This window comes from Delphinapterus leucas, chromosome X, assembly GCF_059928025.1.
Source record: "Delphinapterus leucas isolate spDelLeu-1000000601 "Yukka" chromosome X, BTC_Dleu_Yukka2, whole genome shotgun sequence".
NCBI lineage: Eukaryota > Metazoa > Chordata > Mammalia > Artiodactyla > Monodontidae > Delphinapterus > Delphinapterus leucas.
In genome coordinates, this window is record NC_143150.1 from 29,990,851 (window position 1) to 30,007,582 (window position 16,732).

General features: G+C 49.5%; 1 protein-coding gene across 18 annotated transcripts in view; it reads left to right on the forward strand.

The window, feature by feature from the left end:
• Positions 1-16,732, forward strand: part of SEPTIN6 (septin 6) — a 67,464-nt gene that overhangs the window by 46,425 nt on the left and 4,307 nt on the right. For 9 of the 18 annotated variants that reach the window (XM_022562993.3, XM_022562996.2, XM_089904134.1 and 6 more), the window contains 5 exons: positions 2,391-2,487; positions 5,361-5,529; positions 8,200-8,332; positions 10,866-11,056; positions 13,233-13,294. In XM_022562993.3, coding sequence (XP_022418701.2) covers positions 2,391-2,487; positions 5,361-5,529; positions 8,200-8,332; positions 10,866-11,056; positions 13,233-13,294 — 652 coding nt within the window. The other 9 variants (XM_022563004.3, XM_022563003.3, XM_022563011.2 and 6 more) reach the window with 6 other exon arrangements.

A 16,732-nucleotide genomic window follows, 5' to 3' on the forward strand; every position in this document is an offset into this window, starting at 1 on the left:
CTCCTCCTCCATCACTTTCAGCCGAGAGCCCAGGATGCGTGAGAATGATGCAACATCTCCTCCCTCGGTCTCGCCCTCTGCCATGGCTGCCCCTTCGTGTGACTGAAGCTTTGGGCTGTCTGCAGGAGGGGCAGCCTTTTCCTTGAGAGTGTTTGGGGGTGGATTTGAGGCTCCCGATGTGTCTTGGGTCTCTGAGGGGGAATGAGTTGTGTCCAGATGACCCCCCCTGCAAAGCCAGCTGGCAGAGGTCACAGACGCTCTGGCACTTAGGCAGAGTTTTCAGGATTTCATTGCCCCCCATCCCATGCTCTATATGTCGCACGCCCAATGACCCTCGTGATCGGTCCCCTACTAGGACTGATGAAACATTTCCCACCTCCACCCATCACCCACCTTCCATATCCATAGCCTCATCTTTCCCTCTGTCCTCTGTCCGCACTTCGGGGACAGTCATTGAAGTGGGAACACCTGAGATGATCATTGGAGAGCAGCTGAGGGGGGTGAAGGGGGAGCTGCTTCAGCTGGATGGCCAAGCACCTCGGGGGGTTAGCAGGTGTCCTGGGGCTGAGCTCCTGACTAACGCCTGTGTTCCTCCACTCTGAAGAACATTCTTGGGGTGCAGAGTTAGAGGAGAATGGAAAGGAAGGATTGGCTGTGAGATCAGATTTCAACTGCCTCTTACAATCTGGCCTCGCATGGCCAGTTCACCCCCAGGGTTTAGAGTGTTCCCCTCATCTGCTGCTCGAACCCCCCAAAAGGGAGTGGTAGACCAGCAGGGGTGGGCTTTGAAGTCAGAGAGACCTGGATTCCGCCCCTAGCTCTGCCTCTTACTGCGATGTGGCTGCTGGCAAGTCATTTAGCCCTTCCGGACTTCAGTTTCCTCTTCCATAAAATGGGGATAATGAGAATACCTACCTCCTAGTGTTGTAAAGATTCAGTGAGATAATGCAACGCAGAGCACTTGGTACGTGGGAAACAGAGCTGCTGCTAATATCAGGTCCATAGCTCCCAATCCCGTTAGTGCGATTGCTACTACCTACTCTGTGAAGCCTGCTTTGACTTCCCACGGAATTAGCTTCTCCTTCCTCTGAGTTCCTCCAGCCCTCAAGCCTCTGTTCATAGTCTGGACCTTGACTGTATTATCACTGTTGGTGCGTCTTTCCCTTACCACACTGTGCACTTGCCAGGGGCAGGCTCTGAGCTTTTTCGGCGTTGTATTCTTCTTAATGCCTGGCACATAGTAGGAGCTCAGTAAATATTTGTAGACTGGATGAGTGAGCAAGTGGGTCAGAATATCTGAGATTGAAGCCTGTTTCTCCAAGCAGGCTAAGAAAGCTTGTTCCAGTGGACTTTTGCCTTCTCTGTGTAAAGCCCTTTTGGCTAAAACTCCACCCAGGATCACCTGGTTTGTAAACAGTATTTATTCAGTGCTTCCATTTGGCCGGTGGTGACTCAGACTTATAACCTGGCCGGCTCCCTGTGGAATGGGGTGCAGTGCCGGTGTCCCAGGTCCCACGCTACCAGATGGGGGTGGCTGCCTCTTCTCCAGGCCTCGCTCCTTGTTACCCCCCTCCCCTGCAAGCATTTGTACTTTTCTTTCCTCTGCTATTCCTGTGGTCGTGCCACTGCCATTCAATGAGTATTTATTAAGCACCTACTGTGTACAGGGCACCAGACCATACACTTGAGCCCTTGGGCATATTCTGTCTTATGTGATTTGGGGTACGTAATTCAGTCTTCCCCAACCAGAGTGTAAGCTCCCCGAGGGCGAGAGAGTGTGTCTTCTACTCCTTTTGCTTCCCGTACAGCCCCTGACACAGAACCCCGCACAGGGATGGGCACGTGGGTAAATGCTTGGGGACTTGACTTCTAGGCTCAAGAGCTCAATGCGAGCTCTTGCTCTGGGGAAGGAGCGTCCATCTCAGTCAGCAGTGTGGTCTCTGTATGTGCCTATCCTCGGCGCTGTCACACGCCGGGAAGGGGGGGCAGTGATCCCAGCCCCTTGGTTCTCCTTTAGTCTCTCTCCACACATAGCCCCCCTCATCCCACTCACCTGCGCTCCAAAGGCTCTTCCCCTCGGCAACTGTGAAGACTGACCAGCTGGCTGATCTGTGTATCTGCTTATTATTCTGCTTACTTACTGTCTCTGCTCCCTACGCACTCGGCCGTGTCCTTGTTACCTTCGATTGTGAATTTCTGAACAGCAGGAGCTTGGACTAGGCCTATTCTCCCTACACAGCTCGGGAGCTTAAGAAAGGTCTCTTGATAATGGCGACAGTGAGGGACACTGCAGCTGGAGCGCCAAGGCCCTGGCGATGACCAGCAGCTGAACTGGGGTTGCTCAGTGCCTTTCCTCGGAGTTCAGAGCTTTTGTCTGCCTCCCGTTCCAGGCCCACCTGCCGTTTGCTGTCATTGGCAGCACAGAAGAACTGAAGATAGGGAACAAGATGGTGAAGGTGCGGCAGTATCCCTGGGGCACGGTGCAGGGTGAGTGAATCTCCAGGACGGGGGCTGCGCTCAGGGATCCCCTTCTGTCTGTCTCTTTGCTTGTCCTCAGCCCCTGTGTGACCAGTCCCTAACTTGTCCCCAGTCTCTACTCTTTCAGCTTGGGCCTCAAACATCCGTAGGTGTTGCCAGCAGGCAAACTCTGGCTCCATACGTGGATTCTCTGCGGAGAGCAGGCTCTCTTCGTCTGTAATGGAGAAAGCATTCTTAAAACAAAAATAAATGTACTTGGAGTAGGGTAGGAAGGAGTGTGTGAGAAAGCATGTGTACTCGCCTGAGTGTACCAGGAGACCGACAGCAGTGTCCACAGCAGCATTGTTCATAATAGCAAATAATTAGAAACAAGCCAGATAGCCATTAAAAATAGATTGGGAGAATTGTGGAATGTTCAAATAATGCAATATTATTCAGCAACGAAAATGGATGGACTTTAGTTACATCTACAGCAATGCATCTCAGAAACATAATGCTGAGCTGAGTAAATCATAGAAGAAGACAGGCCGTATGATTCCATTTATATGGATTCCAAAAGTAGATAAAACTAAACTTTAGGAATTCATGCATAAGTGGTAAAACTATAAAGAAAAACAAAGGAAGGATAAATCCCCAACTCAGGCTAGTGGTTAAGTCTTGTTGCAGGGAAGGAGAGGCATGAGATCAGGGACTCAAAGGGACTTCTAGGGCCCTGGTAACATTTCACCTGGGCCATGGATACATCGGTGTTGTTCTTTTTTTTTTTAAACCTTTAAATTGTACATTTCAAGCACTCTTTTGTATGTATGATTATTTTGCAAATTAAAAACAGACGTATTGCCTACGGGCTCAGGAAATTTCCTTTTGTGGTCTGCCTGACACATATTATGTGGTACTAGTCAGTTCAGTGGATAAGGCCCAGGACATTGCCATGGGTGTACGAGGTATCTGGTCCTCCGAGTCTCCAGCCATACGCTGGGTGGCAGACGGCAGGGGCACCGTGTGTGAGAGGGTGGCTGGTTTACTGTAAACTCATTCCGGCCACTGAGCAAACAACCAGAAGCTGGTGGGAAGTTGTCCACATCACATCAAAGGCTGGCAGGCTCTGGGGCACGCCAGACACCCTCCGGCGATAGCTGGCTTTTCCGCGGGTAAGGACAACGCTGGTCATCAGAACCATGCTAGGTTTTGGTCTTCTCTACCATTTGGGTCTGGGGATGCTCCTCCCAGAACATTTGCAAATGCTTTCTGGACCAACAGTCCCACCCTGGGAGTGAATTTTGGAGTCTGAGAGACAGGAACCTGAGGTGAAATGAGGAGAAGCTAGCAGACGTGGTCCCAATGACATACTCCGATTCAGACCACCCCACACCCAACCAACAAAGGGGGTTTTCCAAGTGTTTCTTGTAAGTCGGAGTTCGTGGTTCTGTCTGAGTGAGAGAAGCCATGCATTGTCTGGGCCTTGCAGGGCCTTGGAGTCACTCCTTGTGACTGGCCATCAGGGACCACTCTCCAGGGATGGAGGAGGAGATTGTCCTGAGGAGTTGCCTGACTTAACGCTGATATGTTCTATGACAGCAAGGGGCTTTCTCCCAGAGGCAATGTGTCTTAGGCAAAGGGGTTATGTGAGCTGATTTGGGCTTTGGAAAGATTGCTCTGATGACCGCAATGCAATATGCTGCAACCCTGCCCCACCCTGTCATCCCCGTGTCCCTCCCTGTCCCCACGACCTTCTCCCAGACCCGTGAGACAGAATCTGGGGTGACTGTGCCTGTTCATCATCTCAGATGCTACTGTCCCAATGTGGTCAGGCCACATCTCCCCATTCCAGCAAGGTGGAGCCATGCCCGGAGACACGTGCCAGAGCACTGCTCATGACCTGAAGTCCCTTTGCTGGGATCGGGTCCACACCTCTGTCCTTCTTGGCCACTGCCCCAAACGCAGACCTTTGCCACACTCTTTTGAGGAGGGGGCTTGTTCACTCAGCCTGGAAAGTGGGGCCCACTCTGTCCTGGTCATCATTGCTGCCATCAGGCCATTATCCACCCTCTAAAAACACCTCCTTTGAAGCTTCTGCCATACAGATGGGCCACACCTGTGGTCCACATCCCTCCTTGTCACTGTCATCTGTTGATGTCCTAGTTCTTCTCCCTTGTTCTTTGGACTTTGGCGCCTGGCCATAGCCTTTGTCTCTCCTTTAGAGGACCTGGATTGCAATCCTAACCCTGCGGCTTCTAGTTGCGTAACCTTGCCTGACCTCATTGAGATCTTGCAAGGATGAGTCCCTTATCTGCCTGATTAATTCCTAGCCTTCCTTCAAGAGTCATCTTAGGGGTCTGTCATCTCTTTGTTGAAGCCTTCACTCTCCCTGGAGTTCTCAGGCCCCCGGGCTTTTCTGGGCTTTTGTTGCACCTTGGCTATATACCTCCATGTTGGTAATTTTTGCATCGTATTATGTTCTTCCACTAAACTGGAAGCTCCTACGGGCAAGACTCCATGTTTTTGAATTTCCAGTGCCTCACACAGTCCTGGGAACAGAAATTCTGCGAGTATTTATCAGATGGATGGTTGAATGTGCATTTGCCATCGTCCTAAAAGTGGTGCGGAGCAAACATTTCTGTGAATGTCTGATGGGTGAATTTGGGTTGAGGTGCTAATGAATGTCTTCTTAGATATTTTTACAGTATTGCAGTTTTCCATTACTGTCATTCTTGTAACTTTTCATTTGCCTTTTTAGTAGAAAAGCCAATTAGGAGGCAAAATTGTGAGCTCTATATACACAGATTGAAAGGCGATGTCACTGTTAGACATTTCCCATCTCATTTTGTCCATTTCTGCTTCTTGTGACCTTCCTTTCCAATACCCCAACCGCTGCTATGCAGTTGAAAATGAAGCCCACTGCGACTTTGTGAAGCTGCGGGAGATGCTGATCCGGGTCAACATGGAGGACCTCCGGGAGCAGACCCACAGCCGGCACTATGAGCTGTACCGCCGCTGTAAGCTGGAGGAGATGGGCTTTAAGGACACCGACCCCGACAGCAAACCCTTCAGGTACCTCTCCCACCAGCCCGGCCCAGCTCAGCTCAGCGCACACGATGCGGGGCGGGGCGGGGGGGGCGGTGGGGAAGCCTCGCCCTGGAGAATTCACAGGGGAGGTGAGACACGGGTGCCCAGACCTGGAGCCACAGGGCTAAGTCGCTCGCCACTTCCACTTGCCCGTCCCTTCTCTGCTCCGGCACACCTGCCAGGGGGAGCTGTGGCAGGACGGGCTTGGTAAGCATTGCTGTCCTGCTTATAAGGGTGGGGGCAGGGAGGAGGCTAGGGGATGGGCAAGGCCGATTGTCTCGCGGCCACAAGCATTCACACGGCAGCTGCGAGCCCTGAGCCCGGGCCTTGTTCCGCCACGTGGCAGCTTGTGTCTGGCCACTGCCCTACTTTCTACATCAGGCTCCTTCTGCTCCGTCGGGTTTCCAGTCTGTTCTTTAGCCCCCTCCCTGTTATCAAAACCAGATGGGACCAGGCAGCAGTCATTGCACAAGTGTTGATGAACTTCCAGCTCTTCAGTCGCTGCCCTTAGTGTTTGTGTTCAAGGGCAAGTTTTGTTTTGACCACAGGATGTTAATAATCATTGACATTTCAAGTCAGAATCGAAGATGCTTTCAGAGAAGAGGAATGTTTTTGAAAACATTGCTTCAAATGCTTTCAAATAACTATGCTGGGAGCTATATGTTTAAGTGTTTGATCTAGATGCATGATGTGTGACGTAAGCCCCACGTTGTAAATTACCATGTGGTGTCCTTTATTGGAGCTCAGGTCCCCTTTCAGGAGCTGTCAGGCCTCGATAAGCAAGTTAGGGGGATGCTTGTGGGATAAGATGGCCTTCAAATGGCCTCTGAGATCCCACAGTACTTGTTCACAGCAGAAAGCCAACCTGGGGGCAAAGCATAGCCATTCCTTTGGGGATGCCTGGTTCTGGAGGGGCGAGTGAATGCCCCTTTCATGGACAGGGGCTGCCAGAGCCCCTGGAGTTGGAGGAAAACATGCTGGTCTCTCTGGTGGACGTTGCCTTTGCTTTCTCCCTCCTTCCCTTCCGACAGCTTTAATCTGCACCTGCGGGGGAAGAGGTGTCGTCTAGTCTCCTCCCCTCCTAGGTTGGCTCCATCCTGACTACCTCTGTTTCCCACGTTTTTGCCCTCTGCACGTTTTCTCTGCTGGCTCCTTTCCATGTTGCAGGCAGACATTCTCATCCTAAAGAAACTCTCCCTCACCCTGCTCCTCGTCACCAGCCTCCGCCCTGTCAAGGAGTTTGGCTGTGATGGGAAGGGGAAAGAATTGTTCCGTATTTACTGGCTTCCGCCTCCACTGCACCACTGAATGCAGACGCCTCTCTCCAAGGTCAGCAGTCACATACTCACAGCCAATTCCACTGTGGCCTCTGAGTCCCATCTTTTTGTAATCTCAACATAGCATTTGATACTCGTCCCCTCTGCCTCCTTCCCGAAATTCTCTCTGCTGTTGGCTTTTCTAGCACTGGTGTGGCTGGTTTCAGTCCTGTCGTGTGCGCTGCTACTCCTTCAAAGCCTCATCGACAGGTTCATTTTGTTCAGCTTCTTCCTTTCCCCGTTCTTTCTGATGGCCTCTGCTCTTTTCACTCTCTATGTTCTTTGCAGCTGGTTCTTTCTACTCTCACAGCCCTAATTACCACCTAGAAATAGATTACTCCCAAGCTAACATCTTACTTTTGAGCTCCAAACCCAGTGATCCCACTGCTTACTGGATATTTTCACTTGGCTGTCCCATAGAGGATGTACCTGAAACTCAAGCTGTCTCAAATTTAATTCATCTCCTTAAACGTACTCCTTCTCCAGTGTTCCCTGTCGTAGTACGTGGCAACACCATCCATCTGGTTGCCCAGGTCGAAAAACCAGAATCATCTTTGACTCCTCCCAAGTCCTGGGAGTTCTGCTTCCCTCGCTTGTCTCCCATTCCCACATTCCTTCCCAGCCCTTAACGTTAATTAAGATCCTGTCATTTCTTACTTGGATTGTTGGAAAGTCCGTCCTTCACACAATGCCCAGAGTGGTCTTTCCCATTTTCAAAATGTATCAAGTCAGCCCTGCTTAAAACATCTAAGTCTTAACATGGCATCCAATGCCTGCTCTCTCCTGCCACACTCAGGAACCTCATCTCCCACTACTCCAGCCAGGTGTGCCATTCCTTCTCCACGTGTGCCCTTCCACAGGCTCCCCTCTTCGGAGCACACATCCTCTTCCTGTTCACCAGGCTAACTCCTATTTCTTTAAAACTAAGTCCAGGCCGGGGGCAGGGAGACTTAACCCAGGCATCTCCCACTAGACTGTGAGTTCCTTGGCAGGCACAGTGGCTGTTGGCTCTAGATACTGAGTAACTAGCATAGTATCACTTATTTCTGTGTCCAGCACATGGTGGAGTCTCATCAAGTGTTTGTTGAAATCGTTCATCAATGTGATCAGTTTCAGATATCTCTCGGGTTCACCGGGGTGGCCCCATAACCCCGCAGCACCCTGTGACCCTGCTGTCACGTGCCAGTCCAGGTGCCCACAGCTCTGTGCTTCTGCTTTTGCACGTCCCACAGAATTGAGGAAGAGAGGGTGGGAGAACCCAGGGAGGATCACTGGGCCCAGTTTTCAGTGAACAGGAGCCATTCCAAAGGCAGGGGAATTAACCTGACCATGTTCGCAGCTTACAGGAGACGTATGAGGCCAAAAGGAATGAGTTCCTAGGGGAGCTCCAGAAAAAAGAAGAGGAGATGAGACAGATGTTCGTCCAGAGAGTCAAAGAGAAAGAAGCTGAACTTAAAGAGGCAGAAAAAGAGGTAAATGTGAGCCTGCGTGTCAGGTGGGAAGGAAAAGGAGGCTGAACTTGGGCAAGACAGGGGTTCCTGCCCCAAGAGAGCAGCTGGGGGAGTCTTGCAGCCTCCGGGCAGGAATGGGGCGCAGCATCTGTCGCCGTGCCTTGGCTGGCACAGAGGAGGCTGTGAGATCTGTGTCTTCTCCATCCCTCATTCCCCAAGGCCGGGATGTTTTCTCATTCTCTGTTACTTAGTTCACTAGAGCCGCACTGTCCCATATGGTAGCTGCTAGCCCATGTAGCTATTTAAATTTAAATGAATTGAAATTAAGTACAGTTTAAAACTCAGTTTATAAGTTGCATTAGCCACATTTCAAATGCTCAACCCTCATGCCACAGAAAGTTCTATTGGGCAGCGCCACTCAAGAGTCAAGACCTGACCTAGCCCCTCGAGGTCAGGGGCGGGCTGATATTTCCCCCCCAACACCCTTTCTGGGAGTTCGGAGCCCAGTAGGGACAGTTGATCACTTTCTTCGCAGTCCTGCTCCATCCTGCTTGCCCTGAGGGCCATGAGGAAAGATGGTCCCAGGGAGTCCTAGCTGAATCCTAAACCGGTGACAGCTGCTGCATTTCCCCATCCACTTGAATATTCTATTCCATTTCATGCTAGCATTAAAGAAACATTTGTGCGGCTCTAGCAAGTCTTTAAACTAAGGCTTGATGGTCTATCTGGAGTTTTCATTACTTAAGCCGTGACTAATAGAGTGGAGTGCATTTAATCCTCTAACCATTGCCTTGCCTCCAAGGTCCCACTACCGATTCCCCTACTGCTGCCAGATTAATTGGCCTCAGCCACAGTTTTGGTCACGTCAGCAACTGCTTCAGCTCTCTGGGCCTCGAAACCCATAAAGAAAGGAAGCACTTAATTACTTCCCAAGCCTCTTCCTCTTTTAATCTGCTGTCCGGTGTTATTGCCAAAGCCCATGGCAAGAGAATTGACTTCATTTCAGTTTCACTCTTCAAAAGAATAATATCACCCAGTACTTTTAGGAAGACAGGTGAGGGGATCTCAACGTTAAAGAAAATGAATGAAAGGCCAGTGAACAAAAGCCAGGCGAAAGCAACTGATCAGCAGAGCTTCCACCACCAGCCTGCCCCAAGTGACTAGCAAAAGCTGGTTTACACAGCAGGTCTGTCATCCACCACCCCTTACTCAGTGACAGTCCCAGATACCTGGAGGACACGTGACCTCCTTCACAGTGTACTGTGAGTGCTGCAGAACCCTCCATTCCCTCCTGAATCCTCAAAAGAAAGTGAAATGATGCTTGGGCTGCTCTTACTATTCAGGGTAGTTTATCACATTCTAGTTTGTTACCACCTACACCCCTAGCTCTCTGATCCACTTATCACAGTGGCATGCCAGAATATTCTTGCTCTTCTCCTTTGGGTCTCTGGCTCTATTCAGGGCTAGTTAAGCCTCCCCTTGATCAAAGCTGAGGTTTCCGCAGTCATCCCATTTTCTAAAATTCTTTTATCTCCTTCCATGTCCAAGAACAAGTCTTGTCTTTGACCAGCTTCGGCACTGCTGAAATTTTCTCTGCAACTCCCCATGATCTCCCTGATTGGAGGGAATAAGAAAAGGCAGGGGCCCCTTTCATATTGAGAGAGATGTCATTATATAATCATCTAAAGAATGAGTTGAAGGACTTCCCTGGTGGCGCAGTGGTTAAGAATCCGCCTGCCGATGCAGGGCAGGGGACACGGGTTCCATCCTTGGTCCAGGAAGATCCCACACGCCACAGAGTAACTAAGCCCGTGTGCCACAACTACTGAGCCTGCGCTCTACAGCCCGCGAGCCACAACTACTGAGCCCGCGCACCTAGAGCCCGTGCTTCGCAGCAAGAGAAGCCACTGCAATGAGAAGCCCGCGCACCGCAACGAAGAATAGCCCCCGCTCTCCGCGACTAGAGAAAGCCTGCACGCAGCAAGGAAGACCCAATGCAGCCAAAAATAAATAAATAAATAAATAAATAAATAAATAAATAAATAAATAAATAAATAAAAAGAATGAGTTGACCTTGGGCAAATTCCTTAACTTCTCATACCTTCTATTTCCTTATAAAATGCAGACAATAACAGAATCTACCTCATAGGGCTGTTGTGATGATTAAATGAGCTAATACATATAAAGTGCTTATAAAAGTCAGTGCCTGGCCTATAATAAGCACTCAGTAAATGTTCTATATTATCATTGATGTTATTTTTATCCATATGTAGTAACTCTGGGGACTCTTTTAAATAAAATGCTTGATTAAGCAGAATGCACGGTTCCCTGACCATATTCCGCAGCAGAAACACAGAGGTAAGATGGCAGGAGGGAACTATCCAGAACATGGTGCCCTCTGGTGCCATCATAGCCGTCCCTGGCAGAAATGGCTCGTCAGGTCCCAGGGTCCTGAGGGTCGCAAGCCTGCCCATCCCCACCCCACCCCACCCCCGGGCTCAGCTGGGATCTGCTCACAGGGGGTCTCCCCAAACTCCCTGTGCTTCCCTGCCAGCTGCATGAGAAGTTTGACCGTCTGAAGAAACTACACCAGGACGAGAAGAAGAAGCTGGAGGATAAGAAGAAATCCCTGGATGATGAAGTGAACGCTTTCAAACAGAGAAAGACGGCAGCCGAGCTGCTCCAGTCCCAGGGCTCCCAGGCTGGAGGCTCACAGACTCTGAAAAGAGACAAAGAGAAGAAGAAGTAAGTAGTGGGCTGCTCTGGGGCGGGGGCCTCTCTCCCCTCCTGCTCATCCCCTCAGGGCGGTGACCGAGGCCAGCTGTGGGCTGATCTCGGTGTCCCCACTGGACCTTCGGATTCCCTGAGTTTGGGGAGCTGAGAGTAGGGGAGGGCGGTGTGTGGCCCCAGAGGCCCAGCCCCTCTGCTCGGCCCGCTTGGGAAAACCCTGCAAACTCAAGGTAGGAGGAGGGGGGGGAAGGGGGAGGAAAAGCAAAAGGAATGTGAGACAGGAGAAAGAAGAAGGGAGGAAACAACGAGAAGCTGCCAAGTTACAGGAAAGAGATGAACAGAAAGAAGTGCAGAGAGAGGGTAGCAGGAGCCTCTGGGCACCCTCTATCCCCCGGGAGGCTGGAGCCGATCCAGCTCACAGGCCTCTGCTCGCTTGTCCTAGGTCTAAGGTGGTTCACCTCTCCGTGCCTGGAGACCCCCCCTCGCCCCCCCGCTCAGTTCTCACGGCTGCGGCCAACAGGGTTCAAGTGCTGCCGCTGAAGGCTGCAACCTGGTCCTGATTTCTCACCCCTTCCCGTCCCTCCCTCTTGGCTGCTTTGTTGTTCCCAGCCTGGGGTACCGGGGACTTGGTGGGGAACCCTCAGATGCTAGTATCCTCCGCGGGCACCATCCTCCACGCCGGGGATGACTGTACAATCCATCTGTCTCCCCTGGCGTTTGGTGAGGCAGGATAGCATGAGCTCTTGGTTACCATGTGGGTCAGTATCCCTGACCCAAGCCCAGGCCTTGCTTGCTGAAGTTATCCATCCCTTATCCCAGAACCAGAGAAGAGAAAAGCATTTCCGACGGGACCTGTACAACACCAGGAAAACATCCGGTGGTCCCTTGCGCTCTAGTTGTTTGTGCAGTGTGACTGGAGGAGCCCTCATTTGCAGTGTCAAGCAGTGTCCTTACTAAAGCGGCCCGAGGATCTGAAACATGTCCCTGGTCATTGCCTTCTGTTCTTAGCCACTTGTTGCTGGACTCAACTATTGGATATTTGCCGGAAGGCGGAAACATCCTTTCTTCTGTGCCTGACTTATCACTTAAGGATAAAACAGTATAACATTTCACCAACAATAAAATACAACAGTAAAATAGCTTATATTTAAAGGCACTCAGTTTTGCCATCTGAATATTCTTTTTTCAAAAGTGTAATTTGGGTATTTTCACCAATTAGTCCAGAGATTTTTTGTTACTGAATCTCACACTCTATGTCAAAGTCACAGACTAACTTTTTGTGGTATTACCTGATAGATGAAGTTCAGGTAGCCCGAAAAAAGCCTCTTTGGGCGCACTGTATATTAACTGACTTGTGTTAGTTGCACTGGCAGGAACGGATTCCTATTTTTAAGATCAGAAAAGTCTAAATTTGTCTTCCGGCCTTCATAGTCCTGTGGTGTTTGTTAACTCAGTCCCTGGGGCAGTTTCACAGCCTGCTGGCAGGAATTAGGAGATTCATTTGTTGGGACCCCACTGACACTCAACTATAAATAGTCCCTATCGAGCTGTTCAGTGGAAGTTCCTCCCAGACCAGGCTTTCTCCTCGTTGCCCTCAATTAACTGACTGCCACCCCACCCCCAGGCAGAGGACCCCAATAAGGGAGACATGTCTCTCCAGTCTCCAGGAATACTTGGAGTTGGTGATGGCATCCTTTTCCAATTTTGAGATGAGTGAAAACCTCACCGGCACGAGGCATCTCCAATTAACAAGAGAGCCTGACAAAACAGCCTGTCCTCTTCCATATTTCCAGATATATAAGTGGCCCCAGGTGTGGGCTTTTTATGTAATTCCCTGAACAGTTGGCTAACCTCTGGAAGACCCATCGTTAGACCTGTGTCGCTCTTGTCCCGTGGTGATGATGGGGGGGCGGGGGTTGAGGGCGGAAGTAGAGGTAGAAGCATTTCTTCTTGAGAGATGGTGATCGGATCTAATAGAGTCACATACTGAGAACTTCCTTTGGCTGCCCTGAAAGAGGTTAAGAAAGAGTACCGGTGTTTCGGGGGTCCCTACCAGCACACCCTCGCTTCTTCCCCTCCCCACTCCTCCTAATCTCCTTTGACCTCTAACTCTTCATTGTTTGTGTCAGCATAATATTATGTTTGATTCATAATATTTGATTTCTCCCCAAGCTCACTCCGTCTTCATCAGCTTTTACTGTTTTACAGTTAACTCTGCTGTTTGCTGCATGCTGCATGAGACCCAGGGTCCCGGTAAGCTTTATTAACTCTAAATAGAACTGGCAGTGGCTTCTAGAACACATCTCCCCAGATCCCACCCCCTGCCCAACACACGTATCTAATATCAAAGAAGCTGCTTCATTGTTCTAGCTGGTATTCTCTTGTGACTTATATTATGAAGAAATAGGCTGGTGTGATTTCAAGTATACATGTGGGAATGTTCGCCTTCCTGATTACAAGTGGGGTGTTTTCAGACTTTTGCTGCTAGAACAGCTAGGTAGCATAGGTAGATCCTGTGATCAATATTTGAAGTTTCAATTTTGGCCATTTTTTTTCTAAAGGCGCCTTCATCATTACTTTCAAAATTAACTGAACTGCTGTGACGAGGGGAACTGTTGAGTTCACAAGCCCTGTTCTGCAGCGTCACGGTCAGCCTTGGCGCCCAGGTTTGGGAATGTTTTGAGCCAACGGAAACTTGCTTCTCTGTTTCCCTCTGGTGGCTGTTTCTTACCTGAGGGGTTCAAGTTCTCTAATTTCGTTTGGCCCCCAAAACTATAATAAAAGTGGAAGAAAATGAAGGTTCTCAGATATTATAGAATATTTAATTCTACAAGTACCAGCTTCATGAACACCTTTGATAAGTAGGTAAGCAGGTAACCGTTGGTAAGATGGATTCCTCAGGGCTAGGTGTTGTGTCTGCAGGAGCGAATACAGCAGCCCCTGGCGTCACATAGTTTATACGTTGGTTATAGCGATGATTAAGCTGCTTCTGTCTTTTTAACTAGACTCAGGTAGTGAGTGGGGAGGAACATAAATATTTTAAATCTCACATAATTAGGCTTATTACCATTGTTAAACTTTACCATAGAAACTTTCAAGCAGGAACGAAAGAAGAGAGAGGACAGTACAATGCAGCCCCACGTACCCACAACACAGCCCCCAAACAACTGTCAACATACGCCAATCCTGTCTTATCTGTTGCTCCAAACCGGCTGGATTACTGCAAAGCAAAACCCATATCATTTCATTTGCAAATACTTCAGCATGCATCTCTAAGAGCTCATGACTCTTAAAAAAAATAAATAACGACAACGCCACCATTATCACACCCCCAAAATGAACAATTCGTTCACACAAAATTTCTAGTCAGTGTTCAGAATACCCCGGCTGTCTCATAAATGCCTTTTACATTTGGTTTGTTTGGGTCAGGGACTATAAAATATTGAGAAGACTTCTCCCCACTCACCCATGGAATCTACGATTTAAACGGAGAGCCTGCTGTTAGTCACCGAACTAATTGCTGTAGCTACTGCCCTGGGGACTTCGGGCAGCTGGCAAAACATCCTACTTTCAGGCAAATCCCGAAGAGGAAGTCCATAGAGGCTTCTGAAACATAAGGCCCGTGAAATCGGGCCAAAGGAAACACCCCGAAAAGAACAATGAAATGATTTATTGCCTGGCTTAAAAGCAAGTCTTGGAGCCCTGTTAGCTGACTTGAATGAAATAGCAGGTTTCCACCTAGGAAGACTCACAACTCCGAGAGTGTCTGTCCGTGGCTGCAGTCCCAGTGCCCAGCACAGAGGCCGACACTCAGTTCATGTGTATTTTCTTTGGCCCCCCCACCCCATTTTCAATGAGGACAACAGGAAAGTTGCATCCTGTTCAGTTAGATTTCAGTTAATGAAACCCGAATTAATGCTCTTTGACACAATTTGGTTCAGCTTTCCCAGAGTAAATCATTGGTGATGGCCATTGCTAAAATGAGTCCTGGCAAAACTATAATTAAAGCCATACTTCACAAGTGAGAGGCAATTCGCAAACAGTGGGAACAGCCAACCCCGACCCTGAGTAGGTTGGCTTTTTCTGGCATGCTCCTTGCCAGCACACCACAAAAGCAGTTCCAAACCGAATGGGGGAAGGAGGCCTTGGCTCCCTGGGGTCTGAAAGCAGCAAAGGCAACCCGTCCATCCCCCAAAGCCCTCATTTCAGGGGTGGATCACAAAGGCCACCCCTCATTAACTAGAGTGCGGGCAGAGTGAGGCTTACTGTTCCCTGCTGGTTTTGAAATGGCTTGAGGCACTGCTGGCAGCTGTCTGCAATTGCAAGAGAAATCCTTCCTCTGTGACCCGCACACAGTTGCAGGTGCTATGTCTCAGTGGTTGCTGGCCCCTTGACCCTTGGTTGGGGGTGCCCAGTGCATGGACGGTACACACATATCAAAATACTTCAGCCTTCCCGTGCAGCCCAGGACATAGGCTGTTGCAGTGTTCTATAGGTTTCTCTTCCCCTAGGAAGTAGACAAAGAAGAAAAATAGAGCTGAGCATTTGTATTACATTTTCATGCTATTCAAAGTGTTTTTCCGTATGGTACCGCATTTTCACATTACAACAGTCCCGTGAGGTAGAGGAGGAAGGGCTAATCTTCAGTTGACAAGATGAACAAATGGAGGAGTGGGGAATTTAAGAGACTTGCCAAGGCTCACATAGCGAGGAACAAGAATGCAAAACTCCTAGTTCCTGGTATACACTGCCATTCACGTGAGTGTGTGTGTGTAGGTGTGTAGGTGTGGATGTATTAGTCACTCTGAGGAAGTGACTGTACAAACGCACTCAGCATGTGCTCTTAACTGTCCCTCCCCAGTATCTTTATTTAATGAGATAAATGTGTTCAGGTAAAAAATAACCAGGGGCTTAGATGCACAGGCAAGGAGTTCTCAGGGGCACTGTGGCGTGAAGGAAAGAGTCTTGATCAAACAGCCAAGGGATTCAGGCGCTGCGCCTCTTGGTTGTGACTCTTCCTCTGTGACCTCAGGCAAGTCTGTTGGCCTCACCGTGTTTCTCGGCCTCCTCATATGTCAAACTTGCGTCCCAAGGATGAAGTTTAAATGGGAGAAAGTTCAAAGTGCAGTGTGAGCACAAACCGATAATGGATTTCCATAGTTCAGGTTTTCAGGTGACTGTGGTCGGACCCTAGTGCAGAGCCCAGTTACTGCCCCCAGACACGTCTCGAACACATCTTGCCCCAGGGGTACCGGGTAGTGGACTGGGACTCTCCGAAGGTGAAACCTCTACCTCCTCTGCTTTCCCTATGGGGCGAGGCACTCAGTGGCTGAGAGCCTGGCGCGCTGTGCCGTGGCCCGAGGCCACCTGGAGATTTGCTAAAGGTACTCCTCTACAAGGTGTCTGGGTGGGGGGCGCTAGTCAGGACCTAGTAATTAAGAAGAGAGAAGTATTCTTGTGGCTGTTGATAATTGTTTTGCTAGCTAATGCCACTGTGGTCGCCACTCAGAGGTGTGTGGGTGAATGAGAGAGAAAGCATGTTCCCAGAAGCCAGTGCAATAAGGACTTAAGACCATCTAACACAGCTATATTCTAATTTATCCATTAGTCATCAAGACATTTCCTTCTAACCTTTTTTTTTTTTTTTGACATTAATCCATCCATTCATTAACCCAACTTCTGTTTTCATTT